This window comes from Epinephelus lanceolatus, chromosome 22 (assembly GCF_041903045.1).
Source record: "Epinephelus lanceolatus isolate andai-2023 chromosome 22, ASM4190304v1, whole genome shotgun sequence".
Lineage (NCBI taxonomy): Eukaryota > Metazoa > Chordata > Actinopteri > Perciformes > Serranidae > Epinephelus > Epinephelus lanceolatus.
The window spans coordinates 14,636,610-14,658,849 of record NC_135755.1 but is presented as its reverse complement, the minus strand read 5'-3'; the positions used below and the strand labels follow the sequence as shown (position 1 = coordinate 14,658,849).

The window sequence follows — 22,240 nt, the reverse complement described above, 5'->3', positions numbered from 1 at the left end:
CTAGCACCACTTGATTCAAAGACAACAACTTCTGTTTTACTTTCATTTATATTAAGGAAGTTTAGGGCCATCCATGCCTTAATGTCCTTGAGACACTCAAACAGGGCGTGAAGGGAGCAATTGTTGAGCTTTTTGACAGGTAAGTAAATTTGGGAGTCGTCTGCATATAGGTGGTAAGGAACGCCATGTTTCTTTAAGATTAGACTAAGGGGCAGAAGATACAGAGAAAACAAAATGGGCCCCAAAATAGAGCCCTGGGGGACTCCACAGGAGAGGGGAGCAGGAGAAGATGTAGCCTCACCAATTTTGACAGTAAACAATCTCTGCGACAGATAGGACCTGAACCACTCTGGAGCAGTGCCCTTAATGCCTAAACAATGTTCTAGGCGAGAAATAAGAATGGAGTGGTCAACTGTGTCGAATGCAGCGGTGAGATCTAAAAGCAAAAGGATAGCAGAGTCACCAGAGTCAGTGGTTACTAAAAGATCATTAAAAACTCTTAAAGGTGCAGACTCTGTGCTGTGAAATGCTTTAAAACCAGAATGAAAAATGTCCAAAATCTTGTGTACATTTAAAAAAAGACTGTAGTTGCAGTAGTACTGTTTTTTCCAGAATTTTGGACATAAAAGGAAGCTTGGAAACAGGCCTAAAATTACAGAGGGCAGATGTGTCCAGGTTGGGTTTTTTAATCAGTGGTGCTATGACTGCCATTGACACAGGTTCAAACTGATTGAGCACAGCAGAGCATGTGACATCAATCGAGGGGTCAAAAGAAGGGGGTGAGATAGTGGCTCTGATTGTCAATTTTTTTTCTAGAAAAAAGCAGCGAAATTTTTCACACATCTCATCTGAAGCCTCGAGACAATTTGATTGAGTGGGGTTCAGCATAAAGTCAATAGTTTTAAAAGAACCTGCGGCTTGTTGCAATTACTGGAGATAACATCAGAGACATATCTCGCCTTTTCTGATTTTACAATGTGCTGATAATTTCTCCAGCTGTCTTTGAGAATTTTGTAGTTGACATGAAGCTTGTTCTTTTTAAACCTGCGCTTTGCCTTCTGGCATACTCACCTGGCACTGTGCGTGGCATCACTAAGCCAGGGCTCGCGTTTGGCTCTAGCGCACATGAGTTTGAGAGGCGCGATGATGTCAAGAACTCCAGTACAGGTGGACATAAAGGATGCTGTTAGTTTCTCCGTGTCCATGAAATCTAAAGAGTTGTTTTCATCTGGAGCTAAAGGTGTATTCACAAAGACAGATGCGAAAACAGCAGCAGAGGAGGGTTTCAGCATATGACCATAGTGCAGAGGCGCGCACGGGTCAAGACTCTGACAGGGCACCAGGAAATCAAATAACACCGTCATATGATCGGAGAACACTGCATCACACACCTGGACATTGGAAATAGGCAAACCGTGAGAAATTATTAGATCCAGCGTGTGTCCAAGCTCTTGTGTGGGCCCAGAGATATGTTGTACAAAATTAAAAGCATCAAGTACATCAACAAAATCTTTAGCCAGAGGCTTAGAAATACAACACAGATGCACATTAAAATCCCAGACAATTAGAATTCTGTCATAGTCTGTCACAATCCCAGCCAGAAATTCAGCAAAGTGTTCATTGAAGTCTCCGTTATATTTAGGCGGCCGGTAGATTAGTGCACATAATACCGGGTCCGTTCGGCCCAGTTCAAACAAGCTCAGTTCGAAGGAGGAGGAGATAGAAAGAGGAGGCTTGCAGTACATACCGTTCTTAAATACAGTGGCTATTCCTCCACCGTGGCCAGTCATCCGGGGCTCATTTATAACGCTGCAGTCCGGAGGCAGTAGCTCAGTATGAGGAGCAGACTCACCCACATTGATCCAGGTTTCCGTAATGAATAATATATCCAGGGCATGTGAAGTGAAGATGTCCCGGAGAATAAAAGTTTTGTTTAGGATCGATCTGGCGTTCACCAGCATGCATCTGGTCGAGACCGGGACATCAGCCGCGCGAGATGCCCAGCCCAGCGGCTGAAGATTGCGACGATTCACTTCCACACGAGAACGGGGGCTAGGCCAGAGAAGGCGGAGGGTACGAAGCTCCTGAGCAGAGTCTGCCACAGGTATCAGCCAGGTACCGATCGGAACCAGGGAGCGTCGTGCAGTAAGGTGGCGGAGACATGCTCTCTATCCAGGCAGAACACAGCAAGGGAACTGAGCCAGCCCAGGGGAACATGCTAGCCAGGCCTTTACCCATAATAGGCGGCCACTACGGTTTGCATTTAGGACCATAGCCCTGTTGTAGAAGCCATCCTTTCTTCATCTTCAGCTTTTTTACAGATGCTGTGATGTTTGCTTCCAGAATTTGCTGGAATTTAACTAAATCCATTCTTCCCTGTACCTGTGAACTGTTCCCCGTGCCACTGGCTGCAACACACGCCCAAAGCATGATACATCTACCTCTGTATTTAACAGTTGGACAGGTGTTCTTTTCCTGAAATTCAGCACCCTTTTTTCTCCAAACATACCTCTGCTTATTGCATCCAAAAAGTTCTATTTTAACTTCATCACTTTACAGGACTTGTTTCCAAAAAGCATCAGGCTTGTTTAGATGTTCCCTTACAAACTTCTGATGCTGAATTTTGTGGTGAGAACGTAGGAAAGGTTTTCTGCTGATGACGGATAAACTTTATTATCCACCGTAGTGGAAATTTGTCTTCGGCCTCTCCAGACACCAGACTACACAAGACAAAATCAGGACACTCATCAAGACACACAACAGAAAGGAAAAGAAAAGTAAAGTTGTTGTGCAAATAGGCAAAAAACAGTAACAGCAGGTACAATCATGTTATGTTCAGAGCATGTATGGCATGTGGAATGAAAGATTTCTTATATATGTTCCGGCTTGCCCTTGGGACTCTGAATCTGCGGCCGGACGGAAGCAATTCAAACTGCGAGGAACCACAAGGTACATTCCATGCTGCATGCACGCTCCACTGCATTCCCCTCCAGTGATGCAGAGGGCTACAAAAAGGCCAGATATGACCTGCGTCGATCCATCAGGGAAACCAAGAGGCAGTACAGATCAAAAATGGAGGGATACTACAACAACTCAGATTCCCGATTCATGTGGCATGGCCTGCAACACATTGCCGAATTCCAACAGAGGAGCAGCAGGGTCACAGCCAGCCACAACATGCTACCGGATGAGCTGAATAAGTTCTACACCTGCTTCGACACCCTCAACACCAACCAACGCAGAGGGATTCTACCAGCAGAGACAGCACAGAGCTCTTCACTCATTGTGACTGCGACCAAGGTGTGTAAAGTTCTGAAAAGGACTAACCCCCGGAAAGTCAAATGGCCCTGACAACATCCCTGGCCGTGCCCTGAGGGTCTGCTCTTCAGAGCTGGCTGAGGTCTTTACAGACATTTACAGTCTGTCCCTCTCCCGGTCATCTGTGCCTACATGCTTCAAGTTCACCACAATAGTGCCCATCCCCAAGAAAAACAATATAACCTCTCTGAATGAATACTGCCCCATAGCACTCACCTCAATTGTAATGAAGTGTATTGAGAGAATAGTCATGTCACACATTAAATGGGTCATCCCGAATACACATGACCCACAGCAACTTGCATATCGCCAGAACTGTTCCAATGATGACACCGTTAATGCAGCCCTTCACACAATCCTTTCACACCTCAAACACAAAAGCACTCATGCTCGAATGCTGTTTGCAGATTACAGTTCAGCTTTCAACACAGTCATCCCAGACAGGCTGGCTGACAAGCTCTTCACCCTTGGACTGACAATCCCCCTCTGCTGCTGGGTCCTGGACTTCCTTACAGACAGACCCCAGGCAGTCAGAGTTGGTACCAGGACATCAGGCACAAAGACAGTGAGCACAGGGACCCCCCAAGGCTGCGTGCTGAGTCCACTCCTGTACACCCTGTTCTCCTACGACTGCGTCCCTTCCCAGAGCAACACCTCCATCATCAAGTTTGTTGACGACACAAGTGTCATTGGGCTGATCACTGATGGAGAGGAAGCAGCCTACAGGGAAGAGGTGGCTCAGCTGGAGAGCGGATAAATAGAAGGCATCAGCACACCCCACTACACATCAGACTCCTTGGCACCCACATCAGCGAGGATCTCACCTGGACTCACAACACACAGCAGATCATCAAGAAAGCTCAACAGAGACTCTTCCTCTTTAGGAAGCTGAGGAAATTTGGACTATCCTCCAAACTCCTTAGCATCTATTACAGATGCATTACATCCTGACAAACTCCATCACAGTGTGGTATGGGAACTGCACTGTTCAGGACAGAAAGGCTCTCCAGCATGTCACTAAAATGGCACAATTCATCTGTGGAGCAGTCCTCCCCTCATTATAGAACATCTACGACACCCGGGTCACAAAAAGGGCACTCAACATCATTGAGGTCGACACCCACCACAGCACATACTGTTCACACTCCTGCCGTCTGGCAGACATTACAGAAGTGTGAAAGCAAGGACAACCAGACTCAAAAAACAGTTTCTATCCACAGGTCATCAGACTACTAAACTGGTGATTATCTGTCTCTCTGTACATATACAAATTGGATAATATGACAATATTTGATACTACTACTTGCACAACAATATTTGCACAACAAATCTGACTGTACACAATACTTGCATTTTTTATTATTTATTTTTTATTTATTTTAGTTTAGTCATTGTGTGTGAGGGCAACTCGCAGCGTACGAATTTCATTGCCTGTAACCATCTTTATGTTTGCTGTGTACATGATAATAAACCTCTTGAATCCTGAATCTTAAAATGTTGAAGAGCATGTTTTATCTTTAACTTCAATCCAGTTCATCTTATACTTAACTACTCACAGTAAACAAAATTTTGACCAAGGGTGCCCAAACCTTTGCATGCCACTGTAATAATTTGTAGCAATGTAGCCAGGTGGAACTGACGCTGTGGGAAATTTGGTCCAGCCAGATCTGTAATCTGATGTACTGACAGTAATTAGGTGATAGCTGAACTAGTGTGCCGTCCTTGTGTAAAACATGTTAGCATCAGTGGATGAGGGACTGCGGACAGAGCAGAATGAAATATTGCTGTCTACATGCTTTCTGAATGTATGTATTGATAAAGTATTATAAGTATGAGTGCTTTTTACTTGCAAAGGTTTAACTGCACTCACAGTAATGGGTGTAGTTGCAGTCAGCTCAATGTTACATTCAATGTAATTGATCATACCTTGCTTACTGTCAAACTACAGTGTTATGGTTTCACTCCAGATAAAATCTTATGGTTTAATCATTATCTCTCAGGGAGAAGAGAGTCTTCTTTAACTGCAGCAACAAGAATTTCATTGACTGTGGAGTACCACAAGGCAGTTGTTTAGGGACTCCATTTTACTAATGATTGTATATAGATAGATATATATAGATGGATTGAGGGCAGCAAGTTGGTTTTAAATATTTCCAAGACTAAGACCATTGTGATAGGATCTCGACATATGTTGGCCAACAACCCCAAAGTAAATTTGGTAATTGGTTCCACAAATATTGAAGAAGGAAGCACAATAAAACTTGCAGGCATAACTTTGGATAGCTCACTATCCTGGTCTAAACACGTTAATGATATTGTCATCAAAATGGGAATCAGCATTACTAGGAGGTCCCCTGCTTTTATCGCTCCCTCAGTAATGAAATCAGTTATTCATTCTTTGATTTTGTTTCACCTAGAATACTGTCCTGTAATCTGGCCATCAGCATCAAAATTACATCTGAAAAAGTTGCAGATTTCCAAAAATAAAGCGGCTTGTCTGGCACTCGGCTGCTGATTCTGAGCTAGTGTCAGCTGTATGCATGCACACCTGGCTTGGCTGATGGTTGAACAGAAAATGTCTTTATGTTGCCAAATGTTACTGCGGAGTGTCATTAGTACATAGAATTAGTACATAGTAAGCACATAGCATTATCTTAATATACTTATGTTCGTACTTTTATTTTTTTTTCATTCTTCTATAAATTGATTTCTTTAGTCTGCTTATCTTATTATCTCTTATGTTTGTAGTGTCTTTTCTTTCTGCTGCTATGTTGACTTGTGGTTCAATCTATGATTACATTGTCCTTTTTTAAAAAAAAACAAAAAACAGTTTAGTATCAGATTGGTATTTTGATTGTTTCTAGATCTTAATTTGTCTGAACTCCTATTTTATGGTTGTACTGTATTTCATTGTGTAGGACCCCAGAAAGACCAGAGGCACATTCATGTGCTTCTAATGGGGATCCTTGAACAAACAATAAACAATTGTTAGTAAAAAAAAAAGTAAAATGATTTGAGGAGCACACTGTAGCTTCCCCACCATTATTTGAAACCATTTGTTTGCTGAGTTGGTCAGGTAAGCAAACTTCCCTGAGCCTCAGGATATTAGCCAAATTAGATTGACAGAACAAAACAAATGAAAAAAAAAAAGTTTTGGAGCATCTAAAAGTCAAGTCACTGTTGTTGTTTCAGAGTTTTAGAAGCTCTTAGTTCTTATCCCAAAAATTCTCATGACCCCAGACTTGTTCAATCATTGTGTGATTTGAAACACTCATTTTATGTAGTTAAGAATATATCAGGCAAATATGCATACAGTAAGCTTTCTAGAAGACAATCTCTTCCTTTCAGGTGGGGTTATGTGGACTCCATACTGCTACGCTGAGAAACTTTGTTTCCTTATTAGTTAAATACGTTTAAAAATGAACAAATATTAAAACCACAGCTGTACAAACAATGCCAGGAGGCTCCCAGCTATTTCACTGAGGGACTTCCAAACATACTGTACACCTGATCAGTATTTAACATTAGTGAATAAATGTGATACAAGTGTTCACTTGATCCTTGATGTCGGAAGTGTTTCTGCATTACATCATAAACCTTGGGGCATTGTTTGTCATAGACTAGCAAACCCTGGACAATTCATTGGATGCTCTGGTCACTGTAAACAAACATACTTCCGTCAAAAAAGTATAAATTTGAGGTGCATCGGTCAGTTGAGTACTCCTGTTTCAAGTTGAAGTCATTTGGACCTGAGAGCAACCGCGAACTGAAGGTGAGTCCAGTACATTTATTTCACTCCTTCCACAAAACCAACAGAGCCAGTTACTTAAATGCTTACAGTCCGTTTGATAGTATTTATGTAAGTTTTTATGATTTCTTTCAGAAAATGAAGATCCAAATTTTGGTGCTGGCCTTTGCTTTGGTGGCTGTGATCACTGCAGCACCAGCAGCACCAGCCAAAAAGGCTGCTGCAGTAGACCCAGGTAACTAGATGAACTAATGTAATTTGATAGTTGTCATAATAGTTGAAGTAGTGTGATATGTGCACCAGATGTCTCATGTATTGATGCAATGCCACAACTCTGTATGTATGTTAGGAAGTCAATGTCTTGTGCAATTTTTAAAACAATTACAGAACTTGTCAAGTTCTTTACAGACAACAGTTTGACTAACTGTCTTTTATTTATGGATGCAATTTCTTCTAAAGATGAAAAGGCTCTGGACGATGCTATTGCCAAGAACGGCCCTGCAATAGAAAAGGCGCTCAAAGACGTCACTGTCGATAATGCAATGTCCAACTCTGACATTCAGGACCTGGCTGTGAGCATGATGACCTCCGCTGATGCAGATGAGGTGGCAAGCAACATGACCTCCGCTGATGTAGATGACGTGTTGAGCAACATGGACGAAGATGATGTGGCAAGCACGATGACCTCCGCTGACGTAGAGGAGGTGGCAAGCAACATGACCTCCGCTGATGTAGATGACGTGTTGAGCAACATGGACGAAGATGATGTGGCAAGCACGATGACCTCCGCTGACGTAGAGGAGGTGGCAAGCAACATGACCTCCGCTGACGTAGATGATGTGGTGGCAGCCAGCGACGCTGATGATGATGCAGATTCTGATGAGGAAGCTGAAGTAGCTGTGGCATTGGCCAGCGACGTTGATGATGACGCAGACTCTGACGAGGAAGCTGAAGTAGCTGTGGAATTGGCCAGCGATGCCGATGATGACGCAGACTCCAATGACGTCGCTGACATAGCTGAGCTGGCAGACAACGACGCTGACGCAGACTCGATCGACGATGCTGACGTAGCCGAAGTGGCTGCAAGTGCTTAATATGCTAAGAAATCAGAATCCTTCAAAAGTCATTTAAAAAAAATTAATATTTTATACAATATATATATATACATGTGTATGTGTTCTATCTCTGCAGCTCTCCAATAAAACAGGTATCATCTCGATTGCCAGGTTGTGTACACTAAAGACCTCTGAAGCATTGTCTTACAATAATGGGACCACATTTTGTTGCACTGTGTGGTGTTAAACCAGTTGTCCTTCGGGGACAAATAAAATTGACAGGTGACAATGATGTAAAAGCTTGTGACAACATGAAATAAAAGGTTTGTGTCAGTTTCAATATCTGCATTCTTGTGCTTTTTTATGTGTCTGTGTACCTGTAATATTTATTAATTAATTTCAAAACCACTTTTCTGGTGGCGATGAGATGGCGAATAGCATGACACCTGCTGACACTGATGAGGTGTTGAGCAACACGGATGCAGATGATGTGGCCAGCATGATAACCTCCGCTGACATATATAAGGTGGTGGAGCACGCAGTAGTTGAGCTAAGCTCATAGCTTGGTTAATCAGTCAAGTCGGACTTCTCGTCATGTCTGAGTATATACAGTACAGGCCAAAAGTTTGGACACACCTTCTCATTCAATGCGTTTTCTTTATTTTCATGACTATTTACATTGTAGATTCTCACTGAAGGCATCAAAACTATGAATGAACACATGTAGAGTTATGTACTTAACAAAAAAAGGTGAAATAACTGAAAACATGTTTTATATTCTAGTTTCTTCAAAATAGCCACCCTTTGCTCTGATTACTGCTTTGCACACTCTTGGCATTCTCTCCATGAGCTTCAAGAGGTAGTCACCTGAAATGGTTTCCACTTCACAGGTGTGCCTTATCAGGGTTAATTAGTGGAATTTCTTGCTTTATCAATGGGGTTGGGACCATCAGTTGTGTTGTGCAGAAGTCAGGTTAATACACAGCCGACAGCCCTATTGGACAACTGTTAAAATTCATATTATGGCAAGAACCAATGTGTCCCCAAGTGGAGTCGCAAAAACCATCAAGCGCTACAGGAAGGAATGGACATTAGACCAGTGGAAATCTGTGCTTTGGTCTGATGAGTCCAAATTTGAGATCTTTGGTTCCAACCGCCGTGTCTTTGTGAGACGCAGAAAAGGTGAACGGATGGATTCCACATGCCTGGTTCCCACTGTGAAGCATGGAGGAGGAGGTGTGATGGTGTGGGGGTGTTTTGCTGGTGACACTGTTGGGGATTTATTCAAAATTGAAGGCACACTGAACCAGCATGGCTACCACAGCATCCTGCAGCGACATGCCATCCCATCCGGTTTGCGTTTAGTTGGACGATCATTTATTTTTCAACAGGACAATGACCCCAAACACACCTCCAGGCTGTGTAAGGGCTATTTGACCAAGAAGGAGAGTGATGGAGTGCTGCGGCAGATGACCTGGCCTCCACAGTCACCGGACCTGAACCCAATCGAGACGGTTTGGGGTGAGCTGGACCGCAGAGTGAAGGCAAAGGGGCCAACAAGTGCTAAACACCTCTGGGAACTCCTTCAAGACTGTTGGAAAACCATTTCAGGTGACTACCTCTTGAAGCTCATCGAGAGAATGCCAAGAATGTGCAAAGCAGTAATCAGAGCAAAGGGTGGCTATTTTGAAGAAACTAGAATATAAAACATGTTTTCAGTTATTTCACCTTTTTTTGTTAAGTACATAACTCCACATGTGTTCATTCATAGTTTTGATGTGAAAATAAAGAAAACGCATTGAATGAGAAGGTGTGTCCAAACTTTTGGCCTGTACTGTATGCAGAAGAGAAAATCTAATTTCTAACCAAGTACGTCTGACTCCACCTTGATAGGCAGGGCTGTGTCCTTTTTAATATAGTGCGTATTGAATTAGTTCTGGTTCTTACTCAGAAGCTCAAATAAATCTGCGTTTCCTTTTTCCTACCATCCATGAACTTCAAAATGTTTAGCTCCTTCAGCTGTCGGAGCATGAATGTAGTTTACTCATCCGTCCAGAAGTGTGTCTTCTGCTTCTCGGTTGCCATGGTGTGTTTGTTTTTTGTTTTTGTTGGGAGGTACCTCACTGCTGCTTCGTTATCTCCTTCTTTTTCCATGTAAATGCAGTCTCCGACGACGATGCTGACGTAGCTGAGCTGGCAGACAGCGATTCTGACTCAAGACACTCTGGGGGCCACCAGTGAAAGTATCACAGTTCTGAGTAGTACCACAGCAAAAATGAGGCAGATGTGCCTTTTGTCATTTATAAAAAGACAAATCACTTTTCTATAGGCCTAATACGTCAATGATATTTCAATGGAATAAATTACTTGACTTATTCATACTTCAAAAACAGCATCAATAAGTGATTAACATAGGGGGGATCAAAATAAAATAAATAAATGAAATAAAAATCAACCAGCCACCCTCCTCCCCTGACAAGTAAAGAACAGTCCCTTCACAAGTAAAGAACAGTCCCTAAAGTGCGGTAAATGTAGTTTACTCATCCGTCTAGAAGTGTGTCTCATGCTTCTCGGTCGCCATGGTGTGTTTGTTTTTGTTTTTTTTCGGGAGTTATTGCATTGCTGCTACGTCATCTCCTTCTTTTTCCAAGCTAAGATATTCTCAAGCTGCATGTAAACGTGTAAATGCAATCTCCGACGACGATGTTGACGTAGCTGAGCTGGCAGACAGCGACTCTGACGATGATGCAGACACTGGTGATGACGCTGACGTAGCTGTCATGGTGGCGAGTGCTTAATAAGCTAAGAAGTCAGAATCCCTCACGACATCCTGTCTGTAATTCACAAGTATACAAAATGTCCTCTCTTATTTTTCAGTGAAATGACACCTACAGAAGTGCCACAAATTGTATTCAAAATGGACAAAGTTTCAGTCCAAGTAGGAGATTCGTCAGGTCAAATGCTTGATGCTTTAAGATCCATCCCAGATTGAAACTTGGTATTTATTCTTGTTTATTCTTGTTGAATAAATTTGTGACTTGAAGATAGTGTGCAGTGTTTCTTTTCTGCATTTATGTTGTTTGTTTTAATAGCCATGTACATGTGTGTGCGTATGTAGATCCAAACAGCATTGTTCTTCCTGAGTGAAGCTGATTTAATTCACAATCTCTTTTTTTTAAAGCCTCAGTGTGTAAAAATGGTGAGTAACAGTGACATCAGCGGTCAAATTCTAGATTGCAGCGCTCACTCACTCACCCCTCCCGTTGGGTAAGTGACGGTGGCGTTGTAGGACAAAAAGCCTTGCGCAGACAGCAGAGTTTTTCGAGTTTTTCAGGAGTATCTAGCAAGGAGGTGAATATTTATTTAACATATCATGTTACGATATGTTATAGCTTACCAGTGAGATATAGGTTATCTGTGAGATATATGTTATTCATTCATTCATTCATTCATTCATTCATCTTCTAACCACTTCATCCTCTTGGGGGTCGCGGGGGGGCTGGAGCCTATCCCAGCTGACATTGGGCGAGAGGCAGGGTACACCCTGGACAGGTCGCCAGACTATCGTAGGGCTGACACATAGAGACAAACAACCATTCACGCTCACATTCACACCTACGGACAATTTAGAGTTATCAATTAACCTAGTCCCCAATCTGCATGTCTATGGACTGTGGGAGGAAGCCGGAGTGCCCGGAGAGAACCCACGCTGACATGGGGAGAATATGCAAACTCCGCACAGAAGGGCTCCCACACCCGGGATCGAACCAGGAACCTTCTTGCTGGCTTGTTTTGGTACAAGGAGCATTAGCACAGTAATGCTAAAAAAACACGTTTTATGTGATAGTCACGGCACAGTGTGGCAAATATAGGCTGGTACGATTATAATATATGCATTTCCAGAGTGTTCTTCAACAGGACACAGGGAGATGAGGAAGAGGGAGAGGGAGAGGATGAGGAAGAGGGAGAGGGAGAGGAGGAAGACCAGGGACTGGAAGGGGGCGTGGGGGTAGAAACGGCCAGGTGAAGAGGTGTGTCTCGGCTACCCAGAGGGAAGAGGAGGAGGAGAGGGTGGCAGCCTTCGCAGCAGCGTGAGAGGAATCAACAGATTAGGCTGTAGGCTAGGCTAACCATTTAGCTGTAGCTCTGGGATAACGTTAGCCAAGGCTAGGATAATGTTAGCACGTAAACGTAACGTTAGCTGTCACTCGAACTAAGACAAGAGGGAAAAGCAGTTGCAAACATGAAACCAAAACGATTTTAAAATATCAGATTGAATTCCCTGTCTAGCAGAAAGCAGTCAACCTCCGCATCCCTTGTGAAATCCTTCTCCTTCAGGAGTTCTTTCCACCTGGAATAAGGAACGCCGATATTCACTCGCATTTTGTCCCGTCCTCGCTTATCTGATCTTTTTCTTTTATTCGGTGGCGTGGTTTCCCTCTTACGGGGCAAAACATATGTGTGGTCCTCCATTTAAAGGGCAACAGAATCATAAGAGTACAAAGCAGGGTCATGCAGAAGCGCCCCGGATTGATCTTCACCTTAAACGTCTCTAGTGACGGCAAGTTCTAGGTAAACGTGAAAGGCGAAGCGCATATATCCCTTTCGGCCACTGTATTCAAATATGGCGACACAGGAAGGCAGTCTTCATCAGACTGCGCCCTGCCTGTGTATATATAGAGAAATCATTCTAAGCCTATGAGAAAGCTTCCATTTGTATGTGAATTGCATTACACTTTAGTAAATATATATTTATGAAAGCAATAGTTGATATTTGCTAACAAACAACCAAGTAACTTACACATTGTAACTTTAACAATAAAGATTTTTATTTTTCATACAACGCTGTTTCTGGGGTGTATTAGCCTAAATGGTGTCTGGATCTGTTGTTTGTGGCTGGGCAGGTGCCACAGAAATATAATACTTTTTTATATGAGGTGCTGAGAAACATAAAAGATCAACAGGCCTGCCATTGTCATTCTGCACAGCGTGATTGGTTGATGCCTTTTTTGTGGTGCAAAGAACAAATCAGCCTCATTCTGAGAGTCAGCACCTTCAAGTCTGAGGCCATATTTGCCCCTTCTGGGTTGGGAGAGAGTTACAGCCTAAAACAAATAATGTTCCCGGCGCCAAGAATGAATGTTCTTGAATCTACCTTTATATACAGGTCCATAGCAATCTCGAGCTCTCTGCCTATTGATATAAAATCTACTATGAATGAAAAAATTACCATTACAAAGCTTACAAAGAAATATCTTGCCATAAGATAAGCACACAGCCTTATTTGAATGTACTTATCTTCTTATTTTTATATCCTCATTCTTCTATAAATGTATCTGTTGGACTTCCGGCTATGTCATGACCAAGAAAGATGCTTGAACACCCAGCTCCACCAGCCCCTGAACTAAAATAGCCTAAAGCAGAGATGTAGTCAACAAACTCTCAACTACACTGAGCTTAAGTCAGAAAACAAACAAGAGGGACACCAAATCAGGAAAACATGACGAAATTAAGGCCGGCACAAAGCAGCTAATGCTAGCTGCAATGATCAAATCAAATCAAATCAAACTTTATTTGTATAGCACTTTTCATACATTAAAAATGCAGCACAAAGTGCTTCACAGAATAAAAACATGTAACGAAAATACTACATACATATTGAAAACTTGCCCCTCCCTCCCCCACATATAAACATGCACATGCACACACACACACACACACACACACACACACACACACACACACACACACACAGTCAGTATAGTAACATGGCTGGGCACTGAACAAACACACACACACAAAAAAAAACAGTAAGGAGGGGCTTCACCACCGCCGTTTTGAAGGCAGCAGGGAAGACACCCGTCTGAATGAAGAGAGTAATTTACTATATTTAAAATCTGTTCCTCAAAGAATCCATAAAATGTTTTTAAAAGTGATTTGGGAATCGGATCTAAAAGGCAGGTTGTTGGGTTTACCTAGACTCACAAGTCAGTCTTTAGATGCTTTGCTTAACTAAAGACTGATGACTTTCTCCCTGATTTTGTGTTTAGATGGGCGGATACAATTTCAGAGTTTAAAAAACTCCATACGTTGCAGAACCAATAGTAAATCTGCAGGGCGGTCCTTTGGTGGCTCGCTGAACTCTTGTGCTTGTAAACATAGTCCCACTAGAAACACGTATAGCGGTACAAAATGGCTCAGCCATGCTCGCAGAAAACTCGGTCAAAGTTAGTGGATCCTTGTCGCGTTTGCGGCGACACATTCTCGCCAATTAAAAGAAACAAACATAATCTTTTACAAGGCCATGACTCATCCGTCCGGCTGGACTATAGAGGCAATCGCCTTGTAAACAACAAGGCGATTGCCTCTATAGTCCGTGTAGAAAACGAGCAGAGCTTTTAGCTATATATATAGCCTACGTATCACACTTTTCACATCACTGTATCACCGTTTAGACTAATCCGATGTTTGTAAAGTCTATAAACACAATGATTGAACAAACATTACTATTTCTGTGTGCACGTTTAGCTGGGCTAACCGTTATCTGTTAGCCCTGTTAGCCGTTAGCGGTGTCTGTAATAGGTAATAACTGATTAAACGGTCCGTGAAAAAAATATCTTTTCCAGTGGATATCTTAATTACAACATGATTGAGCTAGCAAAGCAATTTTGTGTTGCTATGTGTGGTATTTATTGAGTGTTGGGAAATCACGATGTCTAGAAAGCATCAGTGGCTGCAGTTGACAGGGACAGCTAACAGCAGCAGCAAAGCTAACATCTGGACGTCATCTGTTAAAAGCCTCCCGTTGTCGGATACGACATGAAACTACTCCAGTTAGCTCAATCATGTTGTAACTAAGACATCCGCTGGAAAAAATATTTTCTTCACGGATGAGCACACGTTAAAAAACGGAGTTAAATCTCTCAGCATCCATTTTCAAGCTCTCTGTGTGTTTGTTTCCTTGCGGATGAGAAAAGGGGGAGCGCACATTTCCGAGAAGGCGTGTCCTTTTCAAAAATGCAAGAGGCGTTGCTTTGTTGCCGGCGGTTTTCGCCGGTGTGTTAAACACACTTTAGAAAGGAGTGTCCCCAGACTATCAGAAGGCGGAGATCTCTGATTGTCTGGTGGCGAGACTAGGGTTTACCTGTCCTTGCATCAACCAGGGCAAAACTCTCCAGTGTTTCCTCAGGTAAAAGCAACTGTTCAGGTGTGTTAAAAATTACATTCTGTTGAGATAAAAGACTAGATCTGATATCATTGATTTTACTTCTGAAGTGGTCTGCAGTAGCTCAGTCCATAGGGACTTGGGTTGGGAACCGGAGGGTCACCTGTTCGAGTCCCCGGGTGGACCAAAAAATATGGAGCGTGGACTGGTGGCTGGAGAGGTGCCAGTTCACCTCCTGGGCACTGCCGAGGTGCCCTTGAGCAAGGCACCGAACCCCCCAGCCGCTCGGGGTGCCTGACCAAAGGGCAGCCCCCTCACTCTGAGCTCTCTCCACTTTGTGCATGTATAGGTCCTGTTTGTGCATGTGTGTGTCTTTCAGACCTGTGTGTAATTGACAAGCAAGAGTGAAAACATTGAATTTCCCCTCAGGGGGATTAATAAAGTGAATAAACTTAATAAAGTGAATAAACTTAAAGTCCTCGCAGAGGGCGTCTGTTGACATCTTGGATGGTTTATTAAAATTGGTGTTGGTTAAAAGATTGAAGGTGGAGAAAAGGAATTTGGGGGTGTTTGTATGATCGGAAATGTGTTTTGAAAAGTGGGATATTCTTGCCTGTTTGACTGTTTTATTGTAGGATTTGAGTTGATCGTGTAATATTTCATAATGAACTGTCAGTTTGGTTTTTCTCCACCTCCTCTCTGCACTCCTGCATTTTCTTTTCAGTTTTTTGATATTATCATTTCTCCACAGGAGTGTAGGTTTTGTTTTTATTGTTTTGGTTAAAAGTGGAGCCACTGAATCAAGTGTTGACTTTAATTTACTGTTAAAATTGTCCACTATAAAATCACAGGGTGCAGGTAAAATTTCAGCAGGAGTGCTCTGTAAAATCTCGATATTTGCAGCCACTTCAGAAGTTAGGTAGCGTTTCCTCACCGTTCTCACCGGGGCCTCCTGATGGCTAAAATTGGTGATGTTAAAATACACACAGTAGTGGTCAGACACAGCCAGGTCAACAACAGAGGACACACCAGTGGACAGGCCATAGGTTATGACCAGGTCCAGGGTGTGTCCTCTGTTGTGAGTCGGCTGTGTGACATGCTGTTTAAAATCCATGCAGGTTAAAAGGTTTAAAATTCTCTGGACATTGGATCCGAGGTATTATCAACATGTAAATTAAAATCACCAGTTATTAAAATTCTGTTATAGGTTGTGTGTATGATTGTTAATAGATCTGAGAATTCAGTGATAAAAAAAGTGGAATGGTGGGGTGGTCTGTAAACTGTGATGCAAAGAATAGGAGGACTGCTAAAAACAAAGGCATGATACTCAAATGATGTGTAGCTGTTAAAAGAAACTTTAGCAGAGTGCAGTGTATTTTTGGTGACTGAAGCAGTTCCGCCCCCTTTTTTACCCCCTCCTAGTAGAAAATAAAAAATTCAAATTTGGTGGGCAGGCCTCGGTGAGAACAACTGGTGTGTCAGTGCGAAGCCATGTCTTTGTTAAACATTACGATGATGAGTGCCGAACGTGCACTCATCATCTGAATGTAGTAAGCGTGAAGCAGGTGTGACAGGAAAGTTTTTGGGGTTGCTATTGGTCCATGGTGAAGCTGGTCTATTAAATCTATTTGAAATTCTGACTGGGATGGATATGGATGTGGGAATGGGTTGGGGATGAACCAAGAGGAAAGCAGGGGGGCGTGTGCTTCCAATGTACATAACTGTCAGTCACATGGTGCACACTGAACAGCGTGCTGAATGTTAGATGCTAAAATGCGGCTGCCCAGCCTGCTCCGGTGAAGCCCGTCAGCCCTGTAAAAAGGGGACTGGTTCCAAAATAAGTTAAAATTGTTGATAAAAGTAAATCCATAAGTGCTACAGGCAGCCTGGGTCTAGGAATTGAGGGCAAGGAGCCTACTGAAGCGAATCAATTTGAATGATGCCAGGCGTGGCTTGCAGTGAAACAAGTGGAGAGTTGGAGATGCTAGAAGGGTTGAGGAAACTCAGACAGGAGAAAAGTGACTCTGTCTGGGACACCAAACTGTCCCTGAAAAGGCTGGAAACATCCATGGGTGAGATGAAGAAGCAAGTGGAGAAGCTGGATGAAAGAGTAACGGCTACAGAAAATAGAGCAAGCACCACAGAAGACAGGAGTATACGCCAAGAGAGAGCTATGGGATATTTACTAAGGAGAGAGGCTAGCTAGCCCACAACAACTTCGAGGTGTACAGGATAAGAAAGGGCACAGAGAAGAACGACATGCTATTGTTTATGACTGACTTTTTAGAGACAACACTAGAGCTGCAGGGAGGACTGGCAGACAGGTGCATAAAAATGTGCTCAATGGAAAAAAAAAGTCCATGTAAAGACAGGCAGGTTTTTGATCCTATGGGCTCCTGTCATTACATAATTTAGATTACGGAGTCATAGGGTGCTGTGCTGATTTAATTGTGAATTTGGCCAAAACTGATATTGACTTATGTTAATGTATTTTTATTTCATTTTATTGTTTAACTATACCAATTAATTAATTTTTTGAGACTCTTTATGTGGATTTACATGCTGCCATAATTTGCAGTTTGCATGTTTGGTTGCCTATCTGTGAATCTTTTTTTAAATTATTTCCTGGCATAGCAGCAATGTAAAATTCAAATTTGAATGAATGTTTTGTTAAATAAATACATTTACCTGATTAGTGTGCTTGTTTTATTATCACTTTTGTTTGTAGTGTTTTTCCTTTCTGCTGCTTTGTTGAATTATGGTTTAGTCTACAATTACATCTCATTTTATATCATTTGAGTATCAGTTTGGTATTTTGATTGTTTATAGATCTTAATTTGTCTGTACTCCTATTTTATGTTTGTACTTAATTTCAATGTGGAGGACCCCAGGAAGACTAGAGGCACATTCATATGTTTATAATGGGGATCTTTGAATGAACAGTAAACAACTGTTAGCATTAAAAGAGTAAAAGGATTCCAGGAGCACCCTGCAGTTTCCCCACCCTTGTTTAAAACCAGTTGTTTGCTGAGTTGGTCAGTTAATTAGCAAACTTACCTGAGCCTCAGGATATTAGCCAAATTAGAGTGAGAGTTAAAAAAAACAAACAAACAAAAAAGTTTTTGAGCATCTAAAAGTCAGGTCACTTTTGTGGTTTCAGAGTTTCAGAGGCTCTTTGTTCAGATTATTTTTCCTGAAAGACTTTCCAGACTTGTTTTGTGTGATTTGAAATGTGCCATACTCATTTTTTATATGATTAAGAATATATCAGGCAAATATGAATACAGTAATGCTTTGTGTCATTATAAGTTAAATATGTTTAGAAATAAACAAATATCAAAACCACAGCTGTACAATCAACGCCAGGAGGCTCCCAATTAATTCACTGAAGGACTTCCAAACATACTGTACACCTGATGAGTATTCAGTATTAGCAAATAAAAGTGATACAAGCGTTCACTTGATCCTTGATGTCACAGTGTGTCTTTGCATTACATCATTAGCCTTCGGGCATTGTTTGTCAAAGACCATCAAACCCTGGAAACTTTTCATTGGATGCTGTACTTACTGTAAACAAACGTACTTTGGTCAAAGGGGTATAAATTTGAGGTGCATCGGTCAGACAGTCAGAATACTCCTGTTTCGAGTTGAAGTCATTTGGACCAGAGAGCAACTGCAAACTGAAGGTGAGTCCAGTACATTTATTTCACTCCGTTCACAAACCCAACAGAGTCAGTTACTTAAATGCTCACAGTCCGTTTGATAGTATTTATGTAAGTTTTTATGATTTTTTTCAGAAAATGAAGATCCAAATTTTGGTGCTGGCCTTTGCTTTGGTGGCTGTGATCACTGCAGCACCAGCAGCACCAGCCAAAAAGGCTGCTACAGTAGACCCAGGTAACTAGACGATCTAATGTAATGTGATAGTTGTCATAATACTTGAAGTAGTGTGATATGTGCACCAGATGTCTTATGTATTGATGCATTTCCATATTTCTGTATGTATGTTAGGAAGTCAGCCAAGTTCTTTACAGACAACAGTTTGACTAACTGTCTTTTATTTATGGATGCAATTTCTTCTAAAGATGAAAAGGCTCTGGACGATGCTATTGCCAAGAACGGCCCTGCAATAGACAAGGCGCTCAAAGACGTCACTGACGACGATGCAATGTCCGACTCTGACATTCAGGACCTGGCTGTGAGCAACATGAATGACGCTGATGCAGATGAGGTGGCAAGCAACATGACCTCCGCTGACACAGATGACGCGTTGAGCAGCTTGGATGAAGATGATGTGGCCAGCATGATGACCTCCGCTGATGCAGATGAGGTGGCAAGCAACATGACCTCCGCTGACGCAGATGATCTGGTGGCGGCCAGTGACTCTGGCGATGATGCAGACTCCGACGAAGACGCTGATGTAGCTGTAGCAGCAGACAGCGACTCTGACGATGATGATGACGCAGACTCTGACGACGATGCTGAAGTAGCTGCAGCATCAGACAGCGACTCTGACGATGACGCAGACTCTGACGACGACGACGCTGACGTAGCTGCAGCAGCAGACAGCGACAATGACGATGACACAGACTCCGACGACGATGCTGACGTAGCTGCAGCAGCAGACAGCGACTCTGACAATGACGCAGACTCCGACGACGAAGCTGACGTAGCTGCAGCAGCAGACAGCGACTCTGATGATGACGCAGACTCCGACGACGATGCTCAATAAGCTAAGACGTGAGAATCCCTCAAAAATCGTTAAAAAAAATGTATATTTTGTACGATATATATACATGTGTACATGTTCTATCTATGCAGCTCTCCAACCTAACACCTGATCTACAGTAAAACGGATATCATCTTGACCGCCAGGTTGTGTACACTAAAGACCTCTGAAGCATTGTCTTACAACAATGGGACCACATTTTGTTGCACTGTGTGGTGTTAAACCAGTTGTCCTTCGGGACAAATAAAGTTGACAGGTGACATTGATGTAAAAGCTTGTGACAACATGAAATAAAAGGTTTGTGTCAGTTTCAATATCTGCATTTTTGTGCTTTTTTTCTGTGTCTGTGTACCTGTAATATTTATTAATTCATTTCAAAACCACTTTTCTGGTGGCGATGAGATGGCGAATAGCATGACCCCCGCTGACAACGATTAGGTGTTGAGCAAAATGGACGCAGATGATGTGGCCAACATGATGACCTCCGCTGACGCAGATAAGGTGGTGGAGAGCGACATTCAATACGTTTACATGCATGCAGTAGTCGAATTAAGGTCATAGCCCGCCCCTTCTTGTCTTGTCCAAGTACAAAGTACGTCTGAGTCTGCCTCGATGGGCGGTGCTGCATACTTTTTAATATAGTGCATAGTGAAATAGCTCCGGTTCTTGTTCAGAAACTTTTTATAATCAATTGGCGTTTTGCGATTTCCTACCATCCATAAACTTCATAATGTTTAGCTCCTTTAGCTGTCGGAGCATGAATGTAGTTTCCTCATCCGTCCAGAAGTGCGTCTTCTGCTTCTCGGTCACCATGGTGTGTGTTTGTTTGTTTTTCTGGGAGTTACTGCACTGCTGCTACATCATCTGCTTCTTCTTCAGGGTAAAAGCTTGCAAAAGAAATAATGGTACATGCATAAAATTATCTAGGTGTGTTAGTCGAGCTACGGATAGTCCAATTTCAGTTGGACTAAAGGCCCATTTATGCTCCCTTTACGTACGAAAATGTATACGTCCGTTTCAAACGATGTTACTGTCACTGCCCACATGCTTCCATGCGTCCTTTATGTTGGCATGGATGTTAACCAATATATCCACCAGGGGGCAGCCCAGAGTCAAAAGTTTATGACAACAACAAACTCAAAAACAAACATGGCGACTGTGGAGGAGATATTGATAATGTACCTCTTGCATAAAAGACAAAAACAGAGGGACCCCAGTCGGAGGGCGCAAGGGTCGGCCATGGGAGCGGAGAGGAGCCGGGAGGGTGGGGGGGCTACGCGGAGAGGGAGACCCGAGCTTCGGGGGTATGTGCGGGGCCGGGAGTGCGGGCTCTGCGGAGAGGGAGGCCTCCGTGTTTGAGACGGGAGCGGGCGGCGGGAGGTAAGACGCTCCCAGAGAGGGGAGAGGGAGAAATATAACAAAATAAGATAAAATAGGAAAAACCTGTCTCCCTCTTTTATTTTATTTTCAGCGTTTAAGGCGAAAAAGTTGTTATTAACTTAATGCCTGATCTACAGCAAAACTGGTATCATCATGACCACCAAACTATGTACTAAAAGCCATCTGAGGCATTGTCTTACAATAATGGGATGACATTTTATTGCACTCCATGGTGTAAAACCAGTTGTCTTTTTGGGACATATAAAGTTGACAGTTGAAGTTGTTATAAATGCTTGTGACAACATGAAAAAAAAAAAGGTTTGTGTCAGTTTAAATATCTGCATTTTTGTACTTTTTACTGTGTGATGAGGAACTGTGGACAGAGCAGAATGAAATATTGCTGTCTACATGTTTATTCTCACTGAATATGTGTATGTATGAGGTATTATAAGTATGAATACTTTTTACTCGCAAAGGTTTAATTGCACCTAACAAATGTAGTTGCCATCAACTCTAGTAATTTTTGAGCTATCTTCACTTTGTTTCCACCACAGCCTCTCTGCTGTTCACCAACATTACTCCGTGTCACGCGCACATGAGTGTGTGTGTCTGTGTGTGTGTCTGTGTGGTCGAGGTCAGCCCCTGCACCGAGTGCAGGTGAGAGGTTGCAGGATGATAATGAATCAAACCAAAATGCTTAAAAGTACTGATAAAAGACCCAATAACTTCGGTGCTTATCAGTACTATGGTCTTGGGAATTTAGCCCAGGGGCTCATTATACTAGATTTCAGTACCCATCCCTAATGTTGACTTAAGTTACCAACAGTACGCTGATTGTAAGCATA

At 42.6% G+C, this 22,240-nt stretch overlaps 2 protein-coding genes across 2 annotated transcripts; both read left to right on the top strand.

The window, feature by feature from the left end:
- Positions 1-7,035: 7,035 nt before the first annotated feature.
- Positions 7,036-8,461, top strand: LOC117246344 (uncharacterized). The gene is made up of 3 exons (XM_033610198.2): positions 7,036-7,090; positions 7,202-7,301; positions 7,526-8,461. The coding sequence occupies exons 2-3, from the start codon at positions 7,205-7,207 to the stop codon at positions 8,158-8,160; spliced, it is 732 nt and encodes a 243-aa protein (XP_033466089.2). The 5' UTR covers positions 7,036-7,090; positions 7,202-7,204; the 3' UTR covers positions 8,161-8,461.
- A 10,424-nt stretch (positions 8,462-18,885) lies between these two features.
- LOC117272739 (uncharacterized) lies at positions 18,886-20,329 on the top strand. The gene is made up of 3 exons (XM_033651781.2): positions 18,886-18,972; positions 19,084-19,183; positions 19,372-20,329. Exons 2-3 carry the CDS (start codon positions 19,087-19,089, stop codon positions 20,016-20,018), a joined length of 744 nt encoding a protein of 247 aa, XP_033507672.2. The 5' UTR covers positions 18,886-18,972; positions 19,084-19,086; the 3' UTR covers positions 20,019-20,329.
- Positions 20,330-22,240: the final 1,911 nt, after the last annotated feature.

Bases quoted from the DNA above. Each gene is read 5' to 3' on its own strand.
- LOC117246344 (XM_033610198.2), top strand. From the start codon at position 7,205: ATGAAGATCCAAATTTTGGTGCTGGCCTTTGCTTTGGTGGCTGTGATC. The intron at 7,302-7,525 runs GTAACTAGATGA...TTTCTTCTAAAG, and splicing joins GGCTGCTGCAGTAGACCCAG to ATGAAAAGGCTCTGGACGAT.
- LOC117272739 (XM_033651781.2), top strand. From the start codon at position 19,087: ATGAAGATCCAAATTTTGGTGCTGGCCTTTGCTTTGGTGGCTGTGATC. The intron at 19,184-19,371 runs GTAACTAGACGA...TTTCTTCTAAAG, and splicing joins GGCTGCTACAGTAGACCCAG to ATGAAAAGGCTCTGGACGAT.